The sequence below is a fragment of the Impatiens glandulifera genome, chromosome 1, assembly GCF_907164915.1.
Source record: "Impatiens glandulifera chromosome 1, dImpGla2.1, whole genome shotgun sequence".
Lineage (NCBI taxonomy): Eukaryota > Viridiplantae > Streptophyta > Magnoliopsida > Ericales > Balsaminaceae > Impatiens > Impatiens glandulifera.
Window position 1 is genome coordinate 153,456,772 of NC_061862.1, and position 27,394 is coordinate 153,484,165.

Here is a 27,394-nt window from a genome sequence, read left to right on the forward strand (position 1 = left end):
TAAATTTCTACTGCTTAACTTTCTTGGGCTTGGATCGGTTTAGAGTTATTTGAATAATCTAAATTTAAAAAACATATTTTTAATCACTCTCTTCTTAATGACAATACTCAATTCATTAATTAAATTATTCTTTATTTTAAACTATTATTTTATTTTATATCATTATATATTAATATTCTTTAAACTTTTTTACTCAAAAATATTAATACCTCCTCAAAATCATATACAACTCATATACGAACAGGCCTTGTTGGTATATAGAATTTTTTTACTAATAATTAGACAACTTATATTTACAGTTTATTAAAAAAAATAATATGTAAAATTTTAATAGTTAATAAAAAATAGTGTAGACTGAATTCCACTCATATTAATTAATATATATATATATATATATTAATTAATATTGAAACAAATACATGACCTTATATTAGAGCGAGTCCAAGATAGCAGCTGAACAGGAGGAGAGAAACTTGTAGCAACAGCATACTCGGGGGTTATGAGGTAACATACTTTTTCTAAAACAACAATCATGTACACACAGATGGTCAAGGATATAAAGTTTCTCAACTCATACTATGTATTTAAATGAAAATATATCCCTTATCCACGAGGCAACAGTTCTTGAAGCCGAAACAGAGGTGTAGACGGAAAGTTAATGGAATTCCTCCACTTCCGTATCGACATAGAGAAATGAGAGTTTGCACTCCCTGTCGGTTATTTAAAGACTAAGAAATGAGTTCGAAGCCGAGTAAGGTATACAATAATCATTTTACCTAATGATTGGAAATATTATTGCATGGAACATCTGTGGGATCAATGATTACTAATAATCGTATGGTACTTAAGTCTCTATTGGGTACTCTCGGTTAAGGTATTTATTGTTTTAGTGAGACGAAGTCGCAGCGTATGGATCAATGAGTTGTTAGGGATATTTGTAATTGGCGACTTTATGGATGAGAATCTTTTGATTCCGTGGGAGCCTCAAGTGGGATTTTAGTGGCATGGAAAGATGACATGTTCGAAAACATGGAAGTTAGTATTGGAAGATTTTATATGAATGTTCAATTGAAAAATCGTGGGGATAATTTTAGGTGGGTTATATTGGCTGTTTATGGACTTGTCCTTCCACAACTAAAGACGAAGTTTTTTTTTGAGTTGGCTAGTGTTGCTAGTTTATGGAATCTTCCTATTGTGTCAGCGAGCGACATGAATGAGGTTAGATCCTCTTCTGGAAAAAATGTGCGAGAAGACTCACGAGCAGTATGCGTGAGTTCTCTACAACCATTCAGATTCTCGAACTTATTGATGTACCATTAAAAGGATGTCAATATACTTTTAGGAGAGGTGACAGTCACGGCAGACTTGTTCTGTCTCGTTTAGACATGTTTCTAGTAAGGGATTCAATTTTTTGTGGGGTAGCTAATGTCTTCCAGAAAGTTCTTCCTTGGAGCTGCTCCGATCATCGACCAATCTTAATTGAGCGTATGTTAATTTTGAGGGTTTGTCGTCCATTTAGATTTTAGAATAAATGATTGATCAGACTAGATTTTCTTCCGATGGTGCAAACTTGGTGAGAGAACCAAGTGATATGTGGGTCACATTCTTTCAAGATTTTTGTTAAATTCAAAGATCTTCGAAAGCTGCTTAAAAGTTGGTTTGTAGGGGACCGTGATTGCTTTCGATCTAAGTTAGATACTATAGCTATAAGATAAAAGTTATTCATGGGGCTGAAGAGGTGCGTGAGTTGTTGGATTCTGAAATTAACTCTCGTATTCATTTGATTAGTGAGTTGTTATTTCTATACAAGGAAGAGGAAATCGGGGCTCGCCAACATAGTAGGGCTACATGGTTAAGATACAGTGTTAAGAACACAATTTTTTCATAGTGTTTCAATTGCACGGGCTAGAAATAACGATTAATTCTATCTCGGTTCTTGGGGTTACTCATGAGAGTGAGCCATCTATTTACGCAAACATTATCTAGTTTTATAAGAATATATTTCTCGAACCGTTTATCGATAGGCCAAAGTTAGACGGCATAAACTTTGTGGCTATTTGTGGCTTTAAGTTCGTACATGATTCCGTCTGAAAACCCTATTTGTCGATAGGTCAAGACGTCATTTATGTACGAGTCCGCCCAAAACCCTATCTATCAATAAGTATGAGACAACATTTATATACGATTCTGTTTACAAACCTTATTTATTGACAAACACAGAGATCATTTATAGGCGATCTCTTAACAATCTTATTTGTCGACAAAGACCCGAGATCATACGTTTATGATCCAGTCAAAACTCTATATGTTGATAGGTGCACCAATCGTTTTACATATGATTCCGCCAAAAACTCTATTTGTTGATAGGCCGAGATATCGTTTATATACGATTATGTTAAAACCTTATCTCTTATAGGTATCCAAATCTTATCTCTCGAATAGGTATCCAAACCTTATCTCTCGAATATGTATCCAAACTCTATCTCCCAATAGGTATCCAAACCCTATTGCTCGAATAGATAATAAAAAACTCTATGCCACGATAGATTATAAAATCCTATCTCTTGATAAGTATACAAACCTTGTCCGTCGATAAACATTCGCGAACATATGTACATGATCCACCAAATCCTATCACTCGAATATGTAATCAAAACTCTATATCTCCATAGGTATCCCCTCTCAAAACACCATGTGTGGCCCTATATCTCAAAACAAATCCTTACCCATCGGTAAGTACAAAGATCATTCGTACATGATTCAATCCAAAAAAATTCTATCTCTCGATAGGTAATAAAAACCATATCGTTCTAATATGTAACAATAACATATCTCTTGATAGGTACTCCAACAAAACCCTATCGCTCGATAGGTTCTCAACACAAAACCATATCTCTCGAATAGGTAAACAAAGGCATGTCTCTCGATAGGTACTCATGCCTTGTCTATCAACAAGCATAGCGATCATTCGTACATGATCCTACCAAAACCCTATCTCTCGATATGTACATAAATCAAAAATCCTATTTTTGAATAAGTATATCTCCATTTCACAAAATGCAAAGCCCCATCCCTCGATAGGTACTCAAAACAAAACCCTATCTCTCAATATGTACCCATGCCTTATTTGTGAACAAGCACAACAATCATTTGTACATGATCTTTCCAAAACCCTATCTCTCGATAGGTATCCAAACCTTGTTCATGAAGAAGCCCAGAGATCATTCGTACATAATCCTGCAAAAACGTTATCTCTCGATAGATACTCCAAGACAAAAATCCTATTTTTCAATAGTTATTCCTTTCAATTCACAAACAAAAAAAATTATTTTTTAATAGTACCATGATCATATATATATGATCGTCTTCAACCTTACGTATTAAAAATTTATGTGGCAAGTTTGTTGACTCCCACAATAAACATACTTGTTGATGGTACCACGATCATTTATACATGATCACCATGTGCATTACTTGTTAGTAAGCCCTGACAAGCTCGTGGACTTTCACTAATACCTATCTGTGAATAGGCGCCCTACGATCATATACATATATGATCACCCTAAGTGTTACTTGCTAGTAATTGACATGAAAGTTGCTACAACTTTCATGTTCCCTTCGTGTATATTGATATTAACTATTAGCCATTTATATATGAATATCTTGAATAATTTGTTGATATTCATGCTAAATATGATAAATATGAGTTAATTTTTCAATATCTATGATTATCTCTTTATCATTATCCCATGAATTTTACAGATACTTTATTAAGTTATGTAAGACAAGATTTACAAGAGCTATCCTTATTAGAATAGTCACCAAGGAAAGATCCTTAAGAAACGCTTGGAAACACCTCGACGAATGGTATACACGACATCACCATGTTACTCCAACGTTAGCTACATGTTCTATCTTTCTAAACACCCTCAGTATAAATTAGATAAGATAAACTTAGTATTAAATGTCATACTCAAATCAGCGTTTTCAAAACTAGTTTATTATATTCAAATTTGATTCAAGAGGGACACTCTATAAGCACTCAAAATTTACATACCAAATTTATGAATTTAAAATAATAATTTTGATTTAAATTTAAATAAATAAAATCAAAATAAATAACCCAATGTCAAAACTTAATTAAACAATTAATTAGATTTATTATTGAGATAATTAAAACTTAATTAATTAAGGATAATGACCACCTAAAATAAATAAAATTATTTGGAATACAGTTGTACTCATTCTATCTCAAAATAATTTTCGAAAAATAAAAGGATTAAAATATTTAGGATAAAATGTGGTACCCATTTCATCCCAAAAATTATTTATTTAACTCAAAAATATTATAAAAAAATAAAATAAATTGGAAAAATATTTGTCATATTTATATTAAATATTTTGTGTATTTTAAAGATTTAAAAATAACGCAAAAATGGTGAAAGAAAAATCAATTTTAAACAAACTTTTAAGGTTTTAAAATAAAAATTAAATATGCAATTGGGTGTAGCCAAAATTTAGAAGAATGGCTACAACTAAAACCGCGTCCATCCGATTAGCGTTAGATTTTCATCTAACGCCCAAGAGTAGCCCGATGTAAAGAAGAAAACGCGTGCATGCGTCGCACATGATTAACTAACGGAACGTCCATAATGAAATTGATACGCGACGGAATGCTAGCGGACCGCTCCGCATCCGCGTTCTCGCCCGAAATGACTTCATTTCGTCCCCCGATCATCTTCTTCATCACGACTATTGCCTCGTTTGATCTTTGGGTTTTTGGCCCAAAACCCAATAATCCCATCATAAATCAAATCAATCCTTTTATTAATTAAAATACCTAAATTACCCTTACTTAAATATTTTATTTTATATTAATAAAAAATAATATATATATATATATCTTATATTATTTTGTTACATTATAAAATTTATTTTCATATAAATTAAATTAATAAATTATTTCATTTAAAAAAATTATATTAAATATAAATAAAATTATAACCTACTGTATTATCTAAAATACCATTTTAAATTTTAAATAGTTTAAATAAATAATTATATTAAAAAATAAAGTGAAATATATTTAAATAAAAATATTAATTAATTTATAAATATATTTCATTTAAATTAAATATTATAAAAAAATTTATTTAATTTTTTTAATATAAATTAACTTTAAACTATTATTCTAAATAAATATTCTAATAAACTTGTTTGAATTTTAGTTATTATCTTATAACATTAATTTCATGTAAAAATTTTATATTAATTATATTAAATAAAAATAAATACACAATATAAATAAGATTATAATATACTATATTATTTGATGTAATATTTAAATTATAATAGTAATTATTTATAAAATTAGTATTTATTTAAATTTTTATTTATATATTAATAAAAGTTAATATTAATATATTTATAGTTTTTTAATATTTATTTATATTTTAAAATTTTATTTAATATAAATTAAATTATTTTATTTAAAAAATATTATTAATCATAATATAATATAATATAATATAATATAATATAATATAATATAATATAATATAATATAATATAATATAATATAATAGAGGAGATGTAAGAGGGGGAGAGATATGAAATAAAGAAAAGGTAAAATAGGAACAAAATTTAAAATCCAGATTTTTAACTCATTTCATCAAACAAGGAATCCAGGATTTATCCAAATAATCCATTCATCAAACCGTTTAGGCTGATTCAAAGATGGAACTAGGAAATATGGTAGGTGATCATGACGTCAATGATGCATATTCCAGCCATTAGGATGAAGAATCAAAATACCATAAATGGTTTTTGACTAGTCATAAATGCTAGGATGAAGAATCAAAATACCATAAATGGTTTTTGACTAGTCATAAATGGTTTTTAACTATTTTATAATGGAATTCAAGAAATTAGTTTATAATATATATTATAATTAATTAATTAAATTATGACATAAATTAAAATGAGTTACTAAAGTGATTATAAATAGAAAATAAGCCTGTAAACAGTTCAAATTATTTTTAAGTTATTTTCTAAGGTGTATAGCATCATTATGATTACTAGCATGCATTCCGTGCCTTTGCACAAGTAATAATATAAAAAATCGTAAAAAAATATTACGGTAAGACTAAAGTATCAATTTACTCTCACATATATCCAAATTAACCACAGCTCTCGACCCGGCAATCCGGACACTTTAAAAATTAAGCATTATTATATATATATATATATATATATATAAATTAGTTAGTTAAAAAGTTGAACTTATATTGTTAAAATATCACGTGTTTATCAAATTTTGGGTTGAATTTAAAATATAAATTTTTATTAGCCTAGTTGGTTAAAAGTTTGTACTTGTTTTGTTAAGTTGTAAGTTCGAACCATACCTATAGCATTTTTAATTTTATTTTTAATCGTTTTAAGTTTATGGGCGGGTCAACCCACAATCCGACCCAAGTATCCATTTACTCTCACATATATCCAAATTAACCACAGCTCTCGACCCGGCAATCCGGACACTTTAAAAATTAAGCATCATTATATATATATATATATATATATAGATTAGTTAGTTAAAAAGTTGAACTTATATTGTTAAAATGTCACACGTTTATCAAATTTTGGGTTGAATTTAAAATATAAAGTATTATTAGCTTAGTTTGTTAAAATGTTGTACTCGTTTTGTTAGGTTGCAAGTTCGAACCATACCTATAACATTTTTAATTTTATTTTTAACCGTTTTAAGTTTATGGGCGGTTCAACCCACAATCCGACCTAAGTATCCATTTACTCTCACATATATCCAAATTAACCACAACTCTTGACCCGGCAATCCGGACACTTTAAAAATTAAGCATCATTATATATATATATATATATGTATATGCATATATATATATATATATATATGCATATATATATATATATATATATGCATATATATATATATATATGCATATATATGCACTGAAATGCTTATAAATTGTTAACATGGATTGTTAGGCCTGTTTGGTTAATTAAATAACTCAAATCTAATAAATATCTTTTTACTCTTTCCTTTATCACACTATTTAATTTTTTAAATAAATTTTTAAAAAATTTCTATATTTAAAATTTTTATTTTTTATTTTTTCCTTATATATTATAACTATTTAAGTCTTTTTATCAAAAATACTCTATACATTCTCAAAATCACCACCAATCATTATTTTCAAATAACTCAGGTTATAATTTTAACCGAAATCCGATTGCACGTATCTTATAATTAATTATTAAATAATTGAAATCACCATAGATCAAAGGAAACGTGATCGACATAGGTGGCACGACACGATCAACATGGCGGCACGATAGTCATAGGCGGCACGACACAATCGGCACGATAGTTCCTTGCGCGGTTAGTCATCAAATTGGTGCCTGAATCACTGTTGATCAAAAGAAGCACGATCAACACATGCGGCACGAGACACATACGACACGTATAAATTGACACGGGCGACACGATATTTTCTTGCGCCAAGTCAGTCATTAAGTATTGCTAATCTAGGGTTTCTTGTGCATTTGTAAGCACCGCTGGAATTTTCCCTTGATTGCGGTTTATCTGTGATAATCTATTAGGGTTTTCTGCAATTACTTGTTTTTTACTCTGTTTCTATCATCATGGGGAATGGGAAAAACAAAAGTAATAAATCTAAAGAAGTTAGGGAGTTTGTGTTGGAAAAAATTAAAGACGCAGAAGTCAAAGAAATTGAAAGAATTGCTAAAAAAAGTCAGCAAAATAACAACACAAGTAAGCAATATACTCGAACTACTGTTAGGAAAATTTATGTACAAAATAATACAGGAAAACAGAGGATAATGAAGGAGTTTGGAAGATACGATATAATGAAAGAGTTAATTTGTTTGGGCTCCAGAATCAGATTACAAAACTCCTTATACATGCCAAAAGGGGAGAAATTGTCACTAATAAGGAGAAAACACATGTTATTACAATTCAACTCAACATTCACTATCTTTAAGACTAGAATCTGCTGAAAAAAGAAAAATATAAAAAAAATTGTTCAATAGTCAATTTTTACAATGAAGGAGATGATGAAAACTCCTAAATCAAAGTCATATACTATAAGGAGCAACTCAACATAGAAAACTAATGAAGTCTAGAAGAACAACAATGCAAAAAAGGCAGAAGATCATTTTTATAAAGGGAAAATCTACTTGGGCAATACATAGACAAAAATAGAGGTACTGAATTCTTCATTTGAATTTAAATTGCCTATTAAAGTAGAGGAAATCTGTAAAAAGAAATGGGAAAATGTTTATGAAAAATTACATTGGAAAAAACAAAGTATCCTTCCCAATTACTAAAGGGACACTGTTTAAGCAATGGGATGGGAAAAAGTTGGAAAAGATTTCAACAAATGTCAATAATCTATATTTCCATAAATTCAAGAGGGATCTAATCTGGAAGAAATTCTAGGAAATAGGCATACGTATATAGGATCCAACTATATGAAGTTGGAAAATGGTCTAAAGACTTAAACCTATTGATTAAGTAAAAGGAAACTGCATAGATATAGTTCAAGTTCTAGAATATACATGCACATATGTACAATTCTGAAGCCCCTTAATCATTTTATAGGTTCATTGGGTAGACAATTATACATGGACCCAATTACAGAAGGAGTAGAACGTCTATCATTTGCTAGAGTTAACATTGAAGTGCATTCTAGAAGCACACTGCCAAAAAGTATGATAAGTAAAGAGAAAGGGAAAACCTACTATTATGAAAATTACTTATGAGTGGAGGCCATATAGATGCTCTATCTATAATACCTTCCAACATTCAAACCCAAAATGTGATTTGGCTAAGGAGAAGATCAGAAAATTCATAAAAACTAGAAAATAAAGATGCATGAAAAATAAACAGACGTGTCTATACACTAGTAAAAAAAGACCTTTATAGGGATGAGTAAACTAATCGTTATTAACCTCCAAACCAATCGTTATAGGCCTATAACGATTGGTCATACACCAATCGCCTTCAATCGACATAAGTCCTCTAATTGTTGCCTTATTTGGCAACGACGATTGGTAAATGACCAATCGCTATATGATTATAACGATTAGTTTATTAACCAATCGCTACTCACTAAGGCTATGACAATTGGTTTAGTGACCAATCAGTGATGTTTATTAAGGCTACAGCGATTGATAATTTAATCAATCACTATAAATTTTTTTAAAAAAAAAAATACCATTCATCAACTGCTTATTCCAACACAATCTTTATAAAGTATTTTCATTCAATACAGAATATAGTACTCGGGAATGATGACAGTTTCATTTTCTTGTTTATTATTGTTGTTCATCAACCTCTCTTTTGCCTTCTATGCTGCTAACACAACTTTATCTTTGCTCATACTTATTAACTTTCATGGATTTATACCTGCGCGAAATCCTTTTGTCTTCTTCTCAGGGTTCATCATCATAATCGGATAAAAAATCGGATTCGTCATAAAATGATTCTATCTCATTCATGGATGATAGATTCTCCTCTCTCATTGCCATTACATACTCATATGTTCTCATTCCCTGCACCATTTTTATCAAGAATCAAATCATGGGTTTTTCAAAGGTTAAAGCTTTAACTAATATTTATTCAAGCATAAGTATGTAAAGCCAATCTACAATAAATACCTTCTGAATTAGAACCACATGAAAAAGAAAAGTTGTGCCAGTGCTGCTGAACCATATGATGTGAGTAGGAATAGCAAAATCTGTCGTGAGAGAAAAAAAGTCAAATGGGTGATGACAGAAGAAACAAATCATTAAAAATGTAAAAGAATGAAGCCAAATAAGTACATTTATTGTTGCAAGAACTCCTCTTGGGAAATCTATGTTCATTTTCCTCTTAACCTCTACCTTCATCCCTTTCTTGTCAAAAAAACACCTAATAAATACAGAAATAACTGTTCCTCCTTCTATGAAAAGTTGTTTTCAAGAAGGAAATAACATTTGATCAGAATAGGTAAAGAAATATTAACAAGAAATTTACTTGAAATTTGAACTAACTATCAATAACACAAAAATTATCCGAAGAAAGAATGTTGTGTAGTTCTTTTCCCAATACAGTTGTTTAACCACGGAAGAACTAGTCTTGATATATCTTCCTAGGCTTTGTTTCTTACCGATCAAACCTTTCCACACACCTGTTACAAGTCCTACAATGTTTGATGTTCTTTTTCACCTACATCATCATGTCAAATTTGAAAAACCTTTTTCGTGTGAGTTAAGTAAGAAAAACTTTTGATTCTTTACATATTTATCAAGGTCACAATAACTCATTCCCTCAAGGTCATGGGTTTGAATCTTCGTACCTTTGATTCTTTCTTTTCCATTATCTTCTGTTAATTGGTACTATCTATATGAGGCTTTCATATGACATAAGTAACAGAAACTATCAAGTTAACCTAGAAATGAATTTGGGCAAAAAGAAGAATAAAACTCACTTCAAAATTACAACTAGAGCAAAATGAGATGTCATCTTCCACTGAATTTGATGAAATTCCAGCACCCTCATCTTTGAGAACAAGGGGGAAAGGGAGGAAAGGCTATTTTTGCTAGAAATTGCCCTAACATGAATCCAAATACTTTCTCCTTATGAAAGCCCTAAGCAACTTGCGTTCTAACCTCTTAACAATTAATCTCCTTAATATATGACCTAATATAGATCCATATTTTATCTTTGGTAAACCATTCGGTCTAGCCTTGTTTTTCTTCTTCTTTTTAAGATGAGTTTTGTCTGTAGAATGGCGATGCATCTTACAAACAAAATGATAACCGAGAATGCTTGAAGAAATGGCGCTTTTATTAATGAATGAATGAAGAAAGTGAATTTGATAAATATACTCACAATGGAAGAGTATAATTGTGACAACGGTGATTTCTGCCTTCCTGCTTCCAAAGAAAGGCCACCGAAACAAAAGAATGATATAACCAAAAATCAATAAATCAACATCCCTACCATCTACTTACAAATGAACGAACACAGTAAAAAACTTATCCATTGGACTTGAGAGTTTACTTTAGTGCTCTAGGATTGTCGTTAGTGAATTTCTCGACCAACTTCTCGCTAAATCGGCCATCGAAGTTGGAGAAAATCTAGAGGATGTCATGATATGGCGCCCTAAGTGATAGAATATGGTGATATATGGTGAGAAGATAACAACGGCGAGAGAGGAAAGAGAGAGCGGTAGGGCTTAGGAAAGGGAAAATGAGAGAAAAGCTACCTACGGAGGTTGCTAATTATATGGGGGTGCCGATTGGTTTAAAAACAATAGGTACTATGACTAAATAAAGTGGCAAAAATCTGGCGCCTTCTCTTCGCGATTTTTTAATGGGATAATAGCGATGGGTTTAAAGGCCAATAACTATTACCTTGGTAATAACGATTGGTCTTTAAACCAATTGGTGGTAATGCTCACTATTAACCCTTTTTTTTACTAGTGATAATCAAAGAGCAAAATGTAGTTAAAAACAAGAAATCGAAGATAAAGAAAGTTTTGTAAAAGAAGAAAGCAATACGAAGAAAGAGGTGAAACCTCAATCTAATAATGTTGAAGAGATAGTTGAGAAATCGCAATCAAATAAAGTTGAAGTGGTTGCTGATGAAAATAAAGAGGAAGAAGAGAATTCAAAGGTTGATACAGAGGATTCCAAAGTTGTTGAGGATTCCAAGCCGAAACTGGAGAAAATGAAGACAATGATCTATAAATTCAAGTTGAGAATAACAAGGTGAAGAGCCTGTAAATCCTGAAAAATAATTATTTCAATCAAATCAGAACGGGTCATATAAAGAAAAATTTTAAATGAGAATATACAGTATTTATCAACCTTTTCAATTCATCCCTTTTTCATTGCAAGAGGAAGAGGATGAGGAATGACAATGGGAAGAGGAAGACAACCTGTTGATACAACAAGTCGGTATAGAAATAAAAATACTGATTGGGATAATTATGATTCGATACAGTTTATAATCTTTGTTTGTAATTTATCGACTTGTGCCTCTTAGTTAGGGCTTGACCGGGTGCTTGAACCCGGGCGGGGCAACCCCCCGGCAAGCACCAGCAACTGTCAATCTAATAATCAGTAGGTGATAGGCTCATGTCATTAGAGGAAGCCAACCATTGACCTGTCAATTCAATCTTTTTCTTCCAAGAAAGAGAAGTCAATAAATGACGAACTCCATTATACAGATGATAGGACAGGGCTAAGGCAGTCGAGATATTAGGATGAGCTTTGATGAATAAAAGAAGAATTGGTAGAAATGATCATAGGTGAAGCAAATCAAACCTATTTTCAGACAAAGAAGATAAAAAAACAAAACTATAGTGGCTAGGAAAGCTCCGGAAATTCTATGGAAAATTTAAAACGTCGAAGTGAGTTGTGGCTTATAAATAGGAAGATGAGGATGGGTATGGTATAGGGAGAGAGGCGTAAGAAAAAATCGAGTATTTCACTTACTTATTTTTTTTCGTACCCTTCGCTCAATGAGAAAATGGTTCAAAACCTATAGGATCAAACCTATGGGACTTAAGGAATGATATAAAAAAAACGGAAAAAATTAAAAAAGAAAAATGAAGTCGAAGAGCCCAGATTCCAAATGAACAAATCAAACTGGAAAACGATCTTTCTGATTATCGAAGAATGAGGGGCAAGGGGATTAATCGAGAAAGATCTATTGTTCTTATTAGAAGATCGTGATTGGATCCGCATATGTTTGTTGGACAGCTATCTCTCGAGCACAGGTTTAGGTTCGGCCGGCCTCAATGGGAAAAAAATGGAGCACCTAACAACGCATCTTCACAGACCAAGAACTACGAGATCGCTCGAACCTTCACGCTCTTTAGCACGAGATTTTGAGTCTTGCGTGTCTACCATTTCACCACCAAGGAATCTTGAAAGTCGAGATTTCCCAATATCACACTAAGAATAGCTAGGATTTCCAGAAGAAGATGTCATTCGTTTGATGAGAAATAAAAAAGAAATATCGATTTGTATGTTTGACTTTTACTAATCAAGTTCTTTATGATCGTTTGATTGTTATCCTTTAATCATAGCTAAGGTTTATCTAACTTTAATTATTTACCTTCTCACTTTTGAAATTTTAATTAAATGGTTTTAACCGTTTAAAAAAATTATCAAATAAATAATTGAGTTCAGATAATAATACAAATACAAACAAAAATTAAGTTTCAATTATATATATGAACCTTCCTTGAATTTTGTAATTAGTACGGTGACTTTTTGTCAAAAATTAATAGATTAAAATGAAACCATTTAATGACCAAACCTAAAATTGGTGCTGGGTTTGGATAAAAAAAAATATTTATTTACTTCAATTTTATTTAATTTTTTGTTATTTTTGAGATATTGAATAAAATAAAAAATATTTTATAACAAATTTAATATTATATATTAATAAATTTAATAATATTTATTAACTAATGTTTCAATCCAGTTTCAAATGCATGCAAATAGAGTCGTTAACTTGTGAAATTTTGAACTAAATCTTTCCTTCATGCTATTAGATATAGAAATATATATATATATATATATATATATATATATATATATATATATATATATATATATATATATATATATATATATATAAAATTATGCTTAATTTTTAAAGTGTTCAGATTGTCGGGTCGAGAGTTGTGGTTAATTTGGATATATATGTTAGAGTAAATGGGATACTTGAGTCAGATTGTGGTTGACCCGCCCATTAACTTAAAACGGTTAAAAATAAAATTAAAAAAACTATAAATATGGTTCGAACTTGTAACCTAACAAAACAAGTACAACATTTTAACCAACTAAACTAATAACACTTCATATTTTAAATTCAACACCAAATTTGATGAACGCGAAACATTTTAATAATATAAGTTCAAAATTTTAACTAACTAATTTATATATATAATGATGCTTAATTTTTAAAGTGTCTGAATTGCTGGGTCGAGAGCTGTGGTTAATTTGGATATATATGTGAGAGTAAATGGATACTTGAGTCGGATTGTGGGTTGACCCACCCATCAATTTAAAACGGTTAAAAATAAAATTAAAAAAGCTATAAGTATGGTTCGAACTTGCAACTTAACAATTCAAGTACAATCTTTTAATCAACTAGGTTAATAACACTTTATATTTTAAATTCAACACCAAATTTAATGAACGCGTGAGATTTTAACAATATAAGTTTAACTTTTTAACTAACTAATATATATATATATATAATGTTTGGATTGTCGGGTCGAGAATTGTTGTTAATTTAGATATATATGTGAGAGTAAATTATACTTAATTCGGATTGTGGGTTGACCCGTCCATAAACTTAAAACAGTTAAAAATAAAATTAAAACTGTTTTCATATTCTTACCGTAATATTTTTTTTCACGGTTTTTTTATCATTACTCGTGCGTAATACATGTTAGTATCAATTAAATCAGTTATAACAAATATCAATTTTGTCGGTTATTTAGTAGATTATACTTTCTTTTACTCAACTAGAAAGATTCTTGTGCGATGCAAACGAACAATTATATAAGAGAAATAATTAAGATATAAAAAAAAATTGTAACAAAAATTGAATCAATATCAATATTGATATATTCAATAATTTAAAAAACTAAATAAACTAAATAAACATAATTTTCACATCAATTAAATTTTGTTATATAAAAAAAGGACACATGTAAGTTTTATTTTTTTTTATTTACAACTTTACACATGAATTATAAAAAAAAATATTTAAATTTTATTATATAAATTTTACTATTATATTGTGTTTGCATAATTGTTAGAGACTATCTATTTAAAATATACAAGTTTGAGAAATTTTAATATTGTAGGTATTTTTTTTTTACTTGTTCCATTTTTATTTTAATATTTTGTGAAGTTATCTATTCATATTTAATATAAGTTTTCTTTTATAGAATATTTTTTGAGATATTGTAAATATGGTTATTTTTATTCAATATTTTAGTTTTTTTTGTTCTATTGATTTAATATCATTTTTTAATGTGAATTATCACATAATCTCAAATTGACGAAAATAATATTTGAACTCTTTTCTCTCTTGTACAAATACTTATTTCAGCTTTTACTCCATCTTCTCAAATATGAAATGTGAATACTTTAACCACTAGATTTTTTAGGATAGACTTCTTATGATTTTTAATTTAAAAATTAAAATTTTATGTATACACATGTTAATGAATAATGATTAAAAGAAAATTAATTAATTATAAAAATAATAAATATAAAAAGAAGGTATAAAAATAATATTTTAATAAATTATTTAGAAATTTGAATTAAATATTAAAGTAATTTTTTAAATCTAATATATATAATTATATTAAATTAATTAAAAAAATTAAAATAATAGAATAATAGATAAAAAAAATATAAAAAAATAAAAGAAAATTAATTAGATAAATAATAAATATGTAGAGAATGAGACTAAGATAAAAATATTTTTAAAATTCAATATATAATTATATTAAATTATAAAAGAAATTAAAATAATGGTGAATATAATAAATATGGAGTTATATATTTAATCATTGTTAACTAATAATAGATCAAATATATAATAAATAAATAAAATTAATTAAATGTACAAATAATAAATATGAAAGGAAGATATAAAAATAATTTTTATTAAATTATTTAAAAATTTAAATTAATATTTAAAGTAAAAATATTTTAAAATTTTAATATAATTAATTTAAATTAATAAAAAAAGTTAAAATATTGGAATAATAGATAAAATATATATTAAATAAAAGAATATTAATTAATTATATAATGTATAAATTATTTTATTAATAAATTATTTAGAGATTTTAATTAAAGAATAAGGTAAAATATTTTTAAAATTTAATATATAATTTTATTATATTAATAAAAGTGTTGAAATAATGAAGCATATGATAAATATGGAGAGAAAATAAAATATATATTTTTAATTAAATTATTCTAAAATAAATTTAATAAATGTGGAGACTAATAATTTAAAAAGAGTTTTCGTATTTATTAATTTAATTTTTTAGTCGGTGACTATTAATATTATTTAATAAACCTTACATATATTACATTTACTTTTCACTGTCCCATCAATAATAAATTCACACACATTTACGATATTTCATCTTACCAATATTTTTGACTTTTCCCATCAACTGCAAATTTAGTTAAAATAATGTAATAATATATAAAAAAAAATATGGACTACAAAAATAATTAATTATATAAGGTATAAATTTATTTTACTAATAAATTATTTAGAAATTTTAAGTAAAGAGTAAAGTAAAATATTTTTAAAAAAAAGTTGAAATAATGGTAAATATAATATATATGGAGAGAAAATAGAATATATATTTTAATTAAAATTATTTTAAAATAAATTTGATAAATATGAAGACTAATAATTTAAAAAAGAGTTTTTATATCCTTTATTTTAATTTTTTTTAATTTGTGAACCCTTCATATTATTTAATAACTCTTAGAACAATTTATACATATATTACCCATGCTTTTGACCTTCCCGTCGATCACAAATTCACACATGCATCATCGCTTTTATTTTAATATTTATAAATTCGCAACAATTGAAATATGAAATATGAACACTTTATCCACTACATTATTTGTGTTTGTTGAATTAAAATTAAAATTTTATGTATGTATAAATATTTAATCATTGATAATAGATAAAATATGTAATAAATAAAATTAATTCATAGTATAAATAATAAATATAAAAGGAAGGTATAAAAATACTTTTTTATTAAATTATTTGAATAATTAAATTAAAATCAAGAAAAAATATTTTTAAAATTTAACTTATAATTATATTAAATTAATCAAAAATAAATAAAATAATAGAATAATAGATAAAAAAATATTAAATAAAAGAAAATTAATTAATTATATAAGATATAAAATTATTTTTTCAATAAACTTTTTAGAAATTTAATTTAAAAATTAAGATAAAATATTTTTAAAATCTAATATATAATTATATTAAATTAAGAAAAAGTTGAAATAATGTTAAATATAATAAGAAGAGTGATATAGAGAGAGAATTTGGGAGAGAGAATAGTGATGAGAATGACGTGTCACCAGATCACTAGCTAAGAAAAAGATAAAGGTTTGAGAGGAAAAAAATTTGTTATTTTTTCATCCTCACAAATTTATTTTCCAAAATTCTCTTACCCAATCATTTCTCATATAATAAATATGGAGAGAAAATAAAATATATATTTTAACAAAAAAAATATTTAAAATAAATTTGATAAATATGAAGACTAATAATATAAAAAAGAGTTCTCATGTTCATTAATTTAATTTTTTAGTTAGTGACTTTTCATATTTTTTAACATATTTTTGTCTCATAAAGGGCTCTAATTGATCTTTCATTATAGACTTCCCTTCTAGCAATTTTTACATATATTATCTTTGCCTTTTACCTTCCCATTAATCATAAATTCACACACATTTACGACTCACATATGTTGTCTTACCCTTTCTTCTGACCTTCCTCGTCGACCGCAAATTCACACACACATTTACGTAGAGACTCACATATATTATCACATCACACCCACATACACCATCACTTTCATTTCAATATTTATAAATTCGCATTCAATTGAGACTCGAATTTTGGAAATTTAAATAATAAATATAAAGGGAAGGTATAAAAATAATATTTTAATAAATTATTTAGAAATTTGAATTAAATATAAAAGTAATTTTTTAAATCTAATATATATAATTATATTAAATTAATTAAAAAAAGTTAAAATAATGGAATAATAGATAAAAAAAATTATAATAAAAAAAATAATTATATAAATAATAAATATGTAGAGAATGAGACTAAGGTAAAAATATTTTTAAAATTCAATATAAAATTATATTAAATTATAAAAAAAAAGTTAAAATAATGATGAATATAATAAATATGGAGTTATATATTAATGATTGTTAACAAATAATAGATTAAATATATAATAAATAAATAAAATTAATTAAATGTACAAATAATAAATATGAAAGGAATATATAAAAATAATTTTTAATAAATTATTTAAAAATTTAAATTTAAAGTAAAAATATTTTTAAATTCTAATATAATTAAATTAAATTAATAAAAAAAAGTTTAAATAATGAAATAATAGATCAAAGATATATTAAATAAAAGAATATTAATTAATTATATAAGGTATAAAATTATTTTATTAATAAATTATTTAGAAAATTTAATTAAAGAATAAGGTAAAATATTTTTAAAATTTAATATATAATTATATTATATTAATAAAAGTGTTGAAATAATGGAGCATATAATAAATATAGAGAGAAAATAAAAAATATATATTTTAATCAAAATTATTCTAAAATAAATTTAATAAATATGGAGACTAATAATTTAAAAAAGAATTTTCATATCTATTAATTTAATTTTATAGTTTAATTTATATTTAAAAACAATTAATATTCCACCAGAATAAATTTCAACTTATTATTATTACCTACTAAATTGAAATTAAAATCTAGTCTCAAATATGATATGTTAATATTTTAACCACTAAACTCCTTTTGATTTTTAATTTAAAATTTTATGTATGCATATATATATTATCATGTTAATGAATAATAGATTAGATATATAATAATTAAAAGAAAATTAATTAATTATATAAATAATAAATATACAGAAAATGTATAAAAATATTTTTTTAATAAATTATTGAGAAATTTGAATTAAATATTAAAGTCATTTTTTTAAATATAATATATATAATTATATTAAATTAATTAAAAAAAAGTTAAAATAATGGAATAATAGATACAATATATAATAAATAAAAGAAAACTATTTATAAATAATAAATACGTAAAGAAGGTATAAAATTATTTTTTTAATAAATTATTTAAAAATTATAATTAAAAATTAAGATAAAAATAATTTTAAAATTTAATATTAAAAACTAAGGTAAAAATAATTTTAAAATTTAATATATAATTATATTAAATTATAAAAAAGAGTTAAAATAATGGTGAATATAATAAATATAGAGTGATATATATATATATATATATATATATATATATATATATATATATATATATTTAACGATGATTATATATATGATTATATATATATATATATAATATATATATATATATATATATATATATATATATATATAATCATATATATATATATATAATATCGTTAATGAATAATATATAAATATATAATAATTAATTATAAATTAATTAAATGAACAAATAATAAATATGAAAGAAGATATAAAAATAATTTTTAATAAATTATTTTAAAATTTTAATTAAAAATTAAAGTAAAAATATTTAAAATTTTAATATATAATTAAATTAAATAAATAAATAAAAATTAAAATAATAGAATAATAGATAAAATGGTATATTGAATAAAAGAAAATTAATTAATTATATAAGGTATAAAATTATTTTATTAATTAATTATTTATAATTTTTATTAAAAAATAAGGTAAAATATTTTTAAAATTTAATAAATAATTATATTAAATTAAAAAAAAGTTGAAATAACGGTGTATACAATAAATATGGAGAAAAAATAAAATATATATTTTTTAATCAAAATTATTTTAAAATAAATTTAATAAATATGGAGACTAATAATTTAAAAAAAAAAATCTTATATCTATTAATTTAATTTTTTAATTAGTGATTCTTAATATTATTTAATAAATCTTCGAACAATTAGTCATATATTACCCTTACTTTTTACTATCCTATTAATAATAAATTCACACACATATTAACGATAGTATTCACATATCATCTTACCAATATTTTTACTTTCCCCATCAATTATAAATTTACACTTACATAGTTAAAATAATGTAATAATAGATAATAAAAACAATATATTGAATAAAGAAAATAAATAATTATATGAAGTATAAAATTATTTTACTAATAAATTATTTAGAAATTTTAAGTAAAGAATAAGATAAAATATTTATAAAAAAAATGAAATAATGGTGCATATAATAAATATGGAGAGAAAATAAAAAAATATATATTTTAATCCAAATTATTTTAAATAAATTAAATAAATATGATAACTAATAATTTAAAAAGGAGTTTTCATATCCTTTATTTTATTATTTTTAATTTGTGAACCCTTCATATTATTTAATAACTCTTCGTTCAATTTGTACATTTATTACCATTGCTTTTATCTTCCCGCCTTTCCCGTGTGGATCACAAATTCACACACATGCATCATCACTTTCATTTTAATATTTATAAATTCGTATCAATTGAAATATGAACACTTTCACCACTACACTATTTGTGTTTATTGAATTAAAATTAAAATTTTATGTATGTATAAATATTTAATCATTGATAATAGATAAAATATGTAATAAATAAATAAAATTAATTCATAATATAAATAATAAATATAAATGGAAGTTATAAAAAAAATATTAAATTATTTAAATATTTAAATTAAATCTAAAATAAAAATAATTTTAAAATTTAACCAATAATTAAATTAAATTAATCAAAAATAAATAAAATAATAGAATAATAGATTAAAAAAAATATTAAATAAAAGAAAATTATTTAATTATATAAGATATAAAATTATTTTTTCAATAAATTATTTAGAAATTTAATTTAAAAACTAAAATAAAATATTTTTAAAATCTAATATATATTTATATTAAAGATAAAGGATTTAGAGAAAGAAAATTTGTTATTTTTTCATCGAATTGAGCCATGTCATTCCCTCACAAATTTATTCTTCAAAATTCTCTTACTCAATCATTTCTCATATAATAGATATGGAGAGAAAAAAATATATATATTTTAAGAAAAAAAAAATTAAAATAAATTTGATAAATATGGAGACTAATAATATAAAAAAGAGTTCTCATGTTCATTAATTTAATTTTTTAGGTAGTGACTTTTCATATTTTTTAACATGTTTTGTCTCATAAAGTGCTCTAATTGATCTTTCATTATAGACCTCCCTTCTAGCAATTTTTACATATATTACCTTTCCTTTTACATTCCTATTAATCATAAATTCATACACATTTACGCAAGGACTCACATATGTCATCTTACCCTTTCTTCTGGCCTTCCTCGTCGACCGCAAATTCACACACACATTTACGTAGAGACTCACATATGTTATCACATCACACCCACATACACCATCACTTTCATTTCAATATTTATAAATTCGCATTCAATTGAGACTCGAACTTTGGTCTCAAATATAAAATATGAACACTTGTAATCGCTAGACTATTTGTAATTGTTGATTTAAAATTATTATTTTTTTATTTATAAATATTTAATCATTAATAATTAATAATAGATAAATATATAATAAAAAAATAATAATTAATTATATAAATAATAAATATTTAGAGAAGTTGTAAAAATAATATTTTAATAAATTAATTAAAAATTTGAATTAGAAAGTAAAGTAAAAATATTTTTATAATCTAATATATAATTATATTAAACTAATTAAAAAAAAAGTTAAAATAAAGAAATAATATATAAAAGATATAATGAATAAAAAAAAAATTAATTATATAAATAATAAATATGTATATAATGAATTTTTATTTTCATACTGTTTCATCTTAACAATGGCCCAAACACTTTCAACTGGAATGGAGCTGGAATTAAATAAACAAATGTCATTTAATTTATGAATAAATATGTGTAGAATTTATAAAATTAATTTTTTAATATATTATTTAGAAATTTTAATTAAAAATTAAGGTAAAATTATTTATAAAAATTAAGATATAATTATATAAAATTAAAAAATAGTTAAATAACGATGAAATATAATAAATATGGAGAGTTATATATATATATATATATATATATATATATATATATATATATATATATATATATATATATATATATATTTAATCATTATTAATGAATAATATATAAAATATATAATGAATTAAAGAAAATTAATTGTATAAATAATAAATATGAAAAATAAGATATAAAAATAACGAAAATAAATGTTATAAATAAATCTTGAAATAGCTCGACTTTGCTTATTTTAAAAATGAAAACGTCCTTTCACGGGCGCGGAAGACATAGTCTGAAAACTCTTTCCCGAACGCAACTAAATTACGAATCTCTTACAAAAAAAAAAAAAAAAAAAAAAAACTCTGGTATAAAGTACGTTTATACACGTACTTATTGATTTTTCTAAAATTATTTGGTGACTCTGCATTCAAATAAATAATTTTTGTAATTAGTTATGTTTGATTAATTTAAATTGGGTTGTGTTATTAAAATTTAAATAAAATTAAATATTTTTACATGATTAATTTTAAAAAACTGCTATGTATTTTTTCAAAATCTTTTAAAATATTTTTTTCTTTTAAAAACATCTGACATGCAAACTAATGTTGAAACAGAACATCGAATCACCCCGCGATATTCCCTGCTAAAAAGGAGGGAGCGATTTTTGAGGGTTACAATATTTGTTAGTCTTATTTAAAATATTCTTGTCCCAATAGACCTACATTTGTTATATTGTTAACTAAATGTATGTTATAATTTGAATATACTGATGTAAGAATTAATTTATAAGAAAATATAAAAAATAATATAGATGAATAATCACTTAGCCTATATTGTTTTACATAACTAATGAGTAAAATTAGTTGTTTTTTACATGCTACCAAAAGTTTTTAAAATATTATCTAAAATGTTGTTTTTGAATGTAGGAAACTAATAACTCTCTAAAACCATGACTTTCACTTGAATTAATAATCACATACCTATTAAAATGACATAATAAGTTTTTTTTCATATAACTATTGTTTGTTTAAGCATAATAAGTTTTCTTCATATAACTATTGTTTGTTAAAGCATTTCATCGTTAACCATCGATGTTGTTGAGTAGATCGACAACTTTAATTATAGCAAAATCACATTTTAGTGCTGTCTAACAAGTTAATAACTAAAAAATATATAAATCTATTGAGTCACTGAAGACGAGATTCAGTTTATTGTGTTTGAAGAAAAAATATATCAAAGGAACCAATAATATTTTTATGTGATATTTAGTTACAATTATTTTTATTATTTAAAAGACTTAATATAATATTAAGTATTTTAACTTTACTTTTAATTTTAAATATATTTTATTGAAATTAGAAACTTATTTTTCAATTTTATATTAGAAAACAAATTTAATTTAATCAACTAAATATATATATATATATATATATATATATAAAAGTTTCCGGTTAAGACCGGTTTTGCTCCTTATTTTATAAACTAGTTAACCGATCGGTATTTGTATCAATTTTGTTAATTTTATTTTTTTAAATTAAGTATTAAATTTATTAAATGAATTTCATTAATTAAACTGGTGAAAGGAAAAAGAATTAAATAAATAATTAAGTTAAATATATATAAATTATTAAATATTACAATATATTTAATATTTATAAAAAAAATAACATATATAAATTATTAAATATAAATATATAATTAAATTATTACCTTCAATCGAAAATCGTTAACCGATAAAACCCGTAAAATAAAATCGGTAAGTTACCGGTTCGGTTTAGTTATCGGTTTTCAAGTTTTTTTTACAAAAGCATGTAATTATTTTATAAGAAATTAAATTTAAAAGAAGAAGAAAAAAAAATTAAATATGAGGTATAATGAGTGCGGTTAATATACTTAATATTAAGTTGATCAAACTAAGTTTATAATGACTCATTTATCCTATTAAAATATTTTGTTGTAACGTTAAGAGAGTGTTCATAATTTTTTAATATACTAATTGTTTTACAAATAAAATTATTGTAATATTTTCATAATATATTTAAGAAAAAAACACTTTTGTTGATTACTTTTATTGAAATTTTTACAATAAAATTTCAAAAAATTATTTGTATTATTATTTATGTTCAACATAGAAGGAGAAATAACAAAAGTGACTTCATAATAAAAAGGGAGAAAACTTCACTCAAATAGTTTGTTCTTTTATTTTGTGTTGCTTTAGAATATGTAATTAGTTCTGAATTAACTTATATATAAGTGTGGATGATGCCAATCTTGAATTAAGCCTCAAAGTCAACTAATAGTTATATTAAATACATATAGAAAACTAATTAAGATAGTTAAAATAATAATAATCTTAACAATGAAAACAAATCTCTCGAGTTGAATTCTTATTAAAAAAAATATTTTAAATTAAAGATTGAAGTGAAAATCATGACAATATTATTTTATTAGATTTTAAATAATATTAATAAAAAAAACAAATAGAACATAATAGTATTTTTTTTATGAGTAAAAAAACTTGAAAATAAATACTCTCATTATTTTATGGGTGACATTATTAATTTTAAAAGGAGTGTTACAGTTTATAAGATAAGTAAGTATTAAAAAAAAATTGTCTATAACATATATCAGGTAAAATTTAACCAAAAAATGTAGTCATGCAAATTGTCGTATATTTTTAATATTTTTCAAACACCAAAATTTAGATATCCTCAAATTTGATTTTATCTTTTAATATCTCTATACTTTATTTTATTCTGTAAAAAAAGATAAATTTTCTTGAAAATTAAATTTTAATGTAATTTCTTAGTTTTGAAATTTTGAATATGGCTAATTGCATAAATTTTATGTCACAATTAGAAAGTCATTATTTTATGGAGATGGAGTGTAATTTACTTTATTTTATATAAAAGTATATATAGATTATAAAATTAACATCTAAACAAATAAAAATGAAATAATAAAAAAAAAAGTAACAAGTCTAATATAATCGTATATAAATATAGAGGTACATGGTCATGTTAAATCAACCAATACAACTAAATATTTGAAATCAAAAGATGAACAAAATAAAATATTTTATTTTATCATATTTTCTTATTGCTTTGGTATTTGCTTATGTTAGCGCTAGAGAGTTAACCGAAGAAGATTGGTTATCATCTAATGATGTTGAATCTGTCTTGAAACATGAGAAGTCATCAACAATGAATGATGAACCTCCACCAAGAGGCGGACCCAAACCAGATAAGCCTCTACCAGGAGGCGGGCCAAGACCGGATGAGCCTCCACCAAGAGGTGAGCCAAGACCATATGAACCTCCACCAAGAGGCGATCCAAGACCGGACGAACCTCCACCAAGAGGCGGACCGAGACCGGACGAACCTCCCCCAAGAGGCGGACCGAGACCGGACGAACCTCCCCTAAGAGGCGGACCAAGACCGGACGAACCTCCACCAAAAGGCAGGCCGAGATGGGACGAACCTCCACCAAAAGACGGACCGAGACCAGACGAACCTCCGCCAAAAGGCGGACCGAGACCGGACGAACCTCCACCAAAAGGCGGGCCGAAATGGGACGAACCTCCCCAAAGAGGCGGGCCGAGACCGGACGAACCTCCCCTAAGAGGCGGACCGAGACTAGACGAGCCTCCACCAAGAGACGGGCCGAGACCAGACGAACCTCCTCTAAGAGGTGGACCGAGACCCGACGAACCACAACCAAGAGGCGGACCAAGACCGGACAAACCTCCACCAAAAGACGGACCAAGATCGGACGAACCTCCACCAAGAGACGGGCCAAAACTGGACGAACCTCCACCAAGAGGCGGGCCAAGACCAGACGAATCTCCACTAAGAGGCGGGCCAAGACCAGACGAACCTCCCCCAAGAGGCGGACCGAGACCCGATGAACCTCCACCAAGAGACGGACCGAGACCCGATGAACCTTCAATAAGAGGCGGACCGAGACCGAATGAACTTCCACCGAGAGGCGATCCAAAACCGGATGAACCTCCTCAAAAAAGCAGACCAAAACATGAAGAACCTCCACCAAGAAGCGGACCAAAACTCGATGAACCTCCTCCAAGAGGCGGACCAACACTTGATGAGCTTCTACCAAGCGGCGGACCAAAACATGATGATCCTCCACCAAGAGGCGGACCGAAATCGGACAAACCTCCACCAAGAGGTGGAGAAAACCCTGATGAACCTCCACTAAGAGGCGAACCAAAACATGATGAACCTCCTCCAAAAGGCGGACCAACACTTGATGAAATTCCACAAAGAGGCGGACCGAAACATGATGAACCTCCACTAAGAGGCGAACCAAAACATGATGAACTTCCACCAAGAGGCGGACCGAAAACCGATGAACCTCCACCAAGACCAAGAGGTGGACCAAATCATGATGATCGGTCACTTAAAGGCGGACCAAAACCTTTATACAACTGATAGTGCCTCATCTGATTTCGGTCAATAACTCCATATTTATGCTTCTACTGGACCAAAATAAATTTTTAATAATTACATATGGTTTTTACCAATAAAATGAGTGAAATTATATTCTTCAACTCTTTTCTCGCATGAATTATTCACTAATCTGTAATATTATTTTTAATGAATTTTTATTTTCATACTGTTTTATCATAACCATGGCCCAAACACCTTAAAGGAGTTGGAATTAACTAAACAAATGTCATTTAATTTATGAATAATACATAATTAGAGTATATTTAATCTAAATTAACATTCAAATATAATATTATAAAAATTCAACTAGTACTGTGTATAGAGCTAATGTATATGTGATTTATTTTAAGAGTCACATGTGACTAGACCATTAATACTTTTATTATTAATTAAAAAAAAGATAGTGATAATAATAGTTGCTTAGTTAATAACCTTTTTTGAATTAAGAATAACTAACATGACACATTTTACTGTTGTAGTTTCCGTTTCTACTTAAAACGCTTTCAGTTGGATTGAACTTGTGACATTTTGGTCTCTTAAACCGAACACTTTTAGAAAACTCACATTTTAATGGTCATGAATTTGATCTTCATACTCCTCCGGATTAATTTGGAAAACAAAATCTTATTGTGTTTGGATTAGTTTTATCTTTCAATTTCCCAATAAATTATTTTGATGTACCATCAAATATTAATTTTCTTATTCATTAAATTTTAAATTCACTTTTTATTCCTTTGAAAATTGAAAAGAGTCCTTCCATATAATTCTTTCTAAGTCTCTTAGATAAATATACGGTGATTCAATTAAAAAGACCAAATTTAAGTAGATCAAAGTAAAAGATTAGAAAATTAAAATCTAAATCCATAAAATTCAAACAATGACAAAAAAAAAAAATTAATTATAAATACTACATTTAATAAAGGGATAACCTAACCTATATAAAGAGAGGAACCCAGGGTTCT

The 27,394-nt window shown here is 25.8% G+C and overlaps 1 protein-coding gene and 1 pseudogene across 1 annotated transcript; one reads left to right on the forward strand and one right to left on the reverse strand.

Moving 5' to 3' along the window:
- Positions 1 to 9,489: 9,489 nt before the first annotated feature.
- Positions 9,490 to 11,162, reverse strand: LOC124911778 (annotated as a pseudogene).
- Positions 11,163 to 11,427: 265 nt separating this feature from the next.
- On the forward strand, positions 11,428 to 26,414 carry LOC124911786 (proline-rich protein 2-like). The gene is made up of 3 exons (XM_047452305.1): positions 11,428 to 11,458; positions 11,559 to 11,796; positions 25,091 to 26,414. The coding sequence occupies exons 1-3, from the start codon at positions 11,428 to 11,430 to the stop codon at positions 26,412 to 26,414; spliced, it is 1,593 nt and encodes a 530-aa protein (XP_047308261.1).
- Positions 26,415 to 27,394: the final 980 nt, after the last annotated feature.

Excerpts from the sequence above, each read along its gene's own strand:
- LOC124911786 (XM_047452305.1), top strand. The coding sequence starts at position 11,428 with ATGGGTTTAAAGGCCAATAACTATTACCTTG. Across the intron at positions 11,459-11,558 it reads GGCCAATAACTATTACCTTG|AAATCGAAGATAAAGAAAGT; the intron begins GTAATAACGATT and ends GTTAAAAACAAG. Across the intron at positions 11,797-25,090 it reads ACAATGATCTATAAATTCAA|CGCTAGAGAGTTAACCGAAG; the intron begins GTTGAGAATAAC and ends TGCTTATGTTAG.